The 4,576-nt window shown below is 41.0% G+C and overlaps 1 protein-coding gene across 2 annotated transcripts in view; it reads left to right on the top strand.

The window, feature by feature from the left end:
- Positions 1–3,905, top strand: part of dhodh (dihydroorotate dehydrogenase) — a 7,473-nt gene extending 3,568 nt beyond the window's left edge. For both annotated transcript variants that reach the window (XM_005724249.1, XM_005724250.1), the window contains exons 4-9: positions 25–107; positions 438–625; positions 1,620–1,733; positions 2,082–2,235; positions 2,313–2,472; positions 3,418–3,905. In XM_005724249.1, the coding sequence (XP_005724306.1) occupies positions 25–107; positions 438–625; positions 1,620–1,733; positions 2,082–2,235; positions 2,313–2,472; positions 3,418–3,478 (760 nt within the window). In that variant the 3' untranslated portion in view covers positions 3,479–3,905. The remainder of the gene's footprint in view (positions 1–24; positions 108–437; positions 626–1,619; positions 1,734–2,081; positions 2,236–2,312; positions 2,473–3,417) is intronic.
- The last annotated feature ends 671 nt before the right edge of the window (positions 3,906–4,576 follow it).

Genomic DNA, 4,576 nt, shown 5'->3' with positions numbered 1-4,576 from the left:
TTTTTTTACCCCCTCTGTGTGTAGATATGGATTCAACAGCTGTGGTCTGGCAGAAGTACACACGAGGCTGAAGGCCAGAGAAGAAACGCAGCAAGGGCGAAGTAAAGGTTAGCAGATTCTCTTTGTATTCTCTGAAGTACTGTAAATGTGGCACCAGAGATTACATAGTTCACTTTCATTTAGATCTTACATACTTTTGTTTTTTTGGTGGCTTGAGATGTGGGATGTCAGCATTAAATTATGTATAAGGTTAAATATATTTTTAATGATCTTGATCTTTCCTCATCTTGTATTTTAATCACGCCTGCATACTTACTTAAATCTCATTTAGCACGTCAGCAGCTTGTGCCCCAGTTGAGTCATGTGCCTGATGATGCAACCTGTGTCTGTGTTTTCTGAACTTTCCTGTTTGTGTGTGTGTGCATGTTTGTTTATAGCTGGCCTTCCCCTCGGCATCAACCTGGGGAAGAACAAGCTGTCACAGGATGCGGGGACAGATTATCTGGAGGGCGTGAAAGTGCTGGGCCCGCTGGCCGACTACCTGGTGGTCAACGTTAGCAGCCCTAATACACCAGGTCTCCGGGATCTACAGGGCAAGGCTGAGCTTCGCCAGCTTCTGCACACAGTAGGACTACAGAAGTGATCATTTAATTGCAAACACTGAGAAGCACAAACAAATCCTCACTGGCATATTGGTGCAGTGATTAATGGACGCATGCCATGTAATACAGTTTATAAGACAATAACATTTGTAAGAAGCAGTTCTAACAAGCCTGAAGTTGATAATTTGGTATGATCACCTCTATTCTTCAACATAACCTGTCTATCTTTACTAACCTGTAGACTACACTCTTGAAAAGTGACGATGAGGATACTATTCAAGGCTGAAGTTATAATCCACAACCTCACTGCTAGATGCCACTAGGTCATATGTGCTGCTCTTTTGACGTAACAGTTTGTAGTTTTTTGTAACTTGAACACAATGCTTTGAATCTGACCTGTAGCCATGTGCTAATTTTGCCTTTGTGTACTGAAAAATGGTTTCAACAGCTGATAGTTGTATAATTGATAGTATTTCTCCCGTGTTGGTTTTGCTTTAACTTCTACAGCTTCCCCAGCTGTAGTATTTCCCCCCCACACCCACCACCACCCTCCTCCACCCCCACCCCTCCAGGGAGAAGCAAATGTTGTTTTCCCTTGCAGCAAAAGGGGAAAATAAGTCAAGGACAGGGTTAATGAATGTTACAGAACTGCGACATCTGTGATAAAAGCTTCATGCCCCATCAGCACCAAATTTGAGTACTCATTGGCTTCACTGGTTCAGATTGGGTAGTGATGGGTAATAATGGAATTTTAAAAAAGGCATTTTTATAAACTCCCCGTTAGGTTGACTGAAAATAATTAGAAAGGCATTCAAGTGGATTTGATGGGTATATGTTAGGTATTCAGTGTAATAAAATCTGTAGCTGCAAAGTCTCTTTTCTGTACATCAGTTCTTGAACCATAGGCTGTATTTTTAGCCCTTCCTATTTCCAAGGCTTTAGATCTTATGCCACAGTAAACCATCTTTCTAACTAGTCTCTCTACCTCATCACCTGACACTTGCACTATCTGCTCAGGTGCAGAAGGAACGTGATGCCCTGCAGGAACAGCGTAAACCTCCTGTCCTGGTGAAGATTGCTCCTGACCTAACTGCCCAAGACAAACAAGACATTGCGGATGTCGTCACTGAGGTGGGAATCATTGTTATGTCTAAAGTAAAACATGCTTTATCTAAAAACTAAAAAACAAAACAGCCTTAACTCTGCGTAAAGCTTCACATGGCTCCCTTCCTCCTCTGTGCTCGGGTAACCTTGTCACTACTTCAGTAGGTTTTTGTGCTCATTGGAGCGGTGAGGAGTTGCACTTTAGTAGATGTGACATTGAGGACGGAACAGAAAGCGAATCACACTTTGTCTCTTTCTTTGTCACTGAGTATTTCACATCAGAGGTCACTCGCATACATACATCAGTTCTGCTGCTGTAGGTGCCGCCACCTGTGACACCTACTTTCTATCTCCGCTTATGCTCTGTGTTTCCAGCTGGGAGTGGATGGTTTAATGGTGTGTAACACCACTGTGTCAAGGCCAGAGACACTTCAGGACCCAAATAAGTCTGAGGTTGGAGGGCTGAGTGGAGAACCTCTCAGAGACCTCTCTACTACAACTGTCAGAGAGATGTACAACCTCACCAAAGGTACGGAGTTATGTCCATCTCCCTCAGTATTGACTGTGCATATAAAGTAAATTTCCTGTATGTTGTTATTATTGTAGGTAGAATACCAATTATTGGGATTGGCGGTGTTGCTAGTGGGCAGGATGCAATGGATAAGATCCGTGCTGGTGCATCATTGGTTCAGCTCTACACTGCTTTGACCTATCAGGGTCCACCTGTAGTGATAAAGATAAAGCGAGAACTGGAACAGCTTCTTAAGTGAGTATGAAAATAACCATTAAGGCCGAGTTCTCAAGTGAAAGGTTTTCTGGTGTTTTTAATAGTTTATTTTAAGAGTTGTTCTTGTTTAGGACACATTTTTCTTAGAACTATTGGATGTTGTTCCTACTGTTTATACATTTTAATTTTAGTGTAGGGACACAAGAATTGTGACTGTCTGGGCTGATATGCAAGCTTGTAGAAACAGAATAGAGGCTTCAAGTACAACTTCACTTAGTTTGAAGGTGAACATAGAAGGAAAAATAAAAAATCTGAAGATGTTAAAGCTCCAGGAATGGTTGTAGTATGAAGAAACACAAACTTGTGTGTTCTGTATTAACACCAATGAAGATTGTATTCATACTATAAGTTTTGCTGAAGGTTTAAACTCTTTAGCCAATATCCATGTTGAAATAAGAGTTTGGCGATACTTTATCGTTCACTCCTCCCTGTGTGTTTTAAAACCTCTTCATCCCCCCCTTTTTTTTAAAGCCAGTGTAAAGGTGTGTTAACATGATAACAGACATACAGCAGCCAGTAGATGACATCTTTTTTTGCCCACTAACTACTCTACTATGTAGCCAGGCTGATGTGATATACCGATATTTAGCTGCTAGGTCGGAGGATCCTTATTTATATATGATTGTTTAAAGTCTGAGACAGCAGCAATCACCAGCCCCCAAAAACTTCCCTTTCATTGCATTTTCAGAAGAACTTTCGTACATGCATACAGCAACCATTTAACCAGACTGTATCACTCCTCAGTTTTATCAGTACCTTTGTTGGCACACCTCAGCAAGGCATGAAACAGCTGTGCCTAAAATCTTATCAAATAAGTTATTACAGGATACAAATTTGGAGCACGGGCTTCCATCAGTTTATTCTGGTCCTTTTGCTTCTCAGGACAAATACTTATAACCTACGCTGCTGTGTCTGCTTCCACAGAGATCAGGGTTTCAGCAGTGTGTCCGAGGCAGTTGGAGCTGATCACAGGCAGAGCAGATGAGTCGACTCCTAAGCAGAGCCCACATCGGGAGATGGGGAATTGCTAACGTAGCCAGCCGTGGCTCCTGAACTGGGGTGAATCCGGAGTATTTATTATCCGTCCATCTTAATTTCCAGGGTGGAGTACACATTATGGTCTGAAATCACAGTAAAAACCAGTAAGTGAGTAATGATCAGTGTTTTATGTTGTCGTAAGTATTAAGAACCTGAGATCTGTACCTTGATTTCAGACATTCAGACTTTGTTACAGTGTAACAGCAGTTGGTGTTTCTCACATGCAGGCCTAAACCTTTCAAGCCCCACAACTGATTTTTAATGATGCAAACTTTTCTTCAGTGTGAAGAAAATCATTGTTTGTGATGCAGAGTATATGACCTTGAAACATATTTGTAATGGTATTGTGTGAAAATAAAATCAAAGACTTTAAAGGCTCAGATACCATCAAGTCATTTATTTTGCTGTGAAACATCACAGGAGCATCTTTGAAGGACTTGAACTGTTTCATGGTGGAGCTTCAAGTTACAAAGAAGAATGCCCTGAACCTGACAACATGCACCAAGTAAAACGGATAGTTTTGTTATTCATTTCCCTGCTCAGAGAATGTCGTGATTTTACTTCTAAGTGCAAAACTAAAATATTCAGTAACCAATGAGCCACAAAGGCCAGTATTCAGGAATTGCTGGGCTGATAAATTTTCAGAGCGCTTGTTTTGTTCTGGTGTATTCTGAATATGTGCTTTGAAACGTTTGCAGGTGACGCATTAGAAAGATTCTAGACTTATTTCTGATTCAGTGTGTAAAACGTACCTTTTTCATTTCAAAGATCAAAACCCAACTTGTGTTCTGAAAGGTAACCACTACTGAAAGCCATGTTTATCACTATCCAGAGGATCCAATAAGCTGAATGTGTTGACTTCTCATGCTAACAAAAATGAAGTTTTACGTCATCTTAGAATCTGTTTTCAGTGCTGTGATGCTCCTCAAAGAATAAACATCTTTCAGTTTCCTTTAACAGCCTGCCTTTAGCCTTCAAGTAGATTAAATACACCACTACATTTTGGTGTGTGTGTGTGTGTGTGTGTGTGTGTGTGTGTGTGTGT

Source organism: Pundamilia nyererei, unplaced genomic scaffold, assembly GCF_000239375.1.
Source record: "Pundamilia nyererei isolate P.nyererei 1_Seehausen unplaced genomic scaffold, PunNye1.0 scaffold00011, whole genome shotgun sequence".
NCBI classification, from domain to species: domain Eukaryota; kingdom Metazoa; phylum Chordata; class Actinopteri; order Cichliformes; family Cichlidae; genus Pundamilia; species Pundamilia nyererei.
The sequence above is the reverse complement of the archived record's forward strand: the minus strand, read 5'-3'. Positions and strand labels throughout refer to the sequence as shown.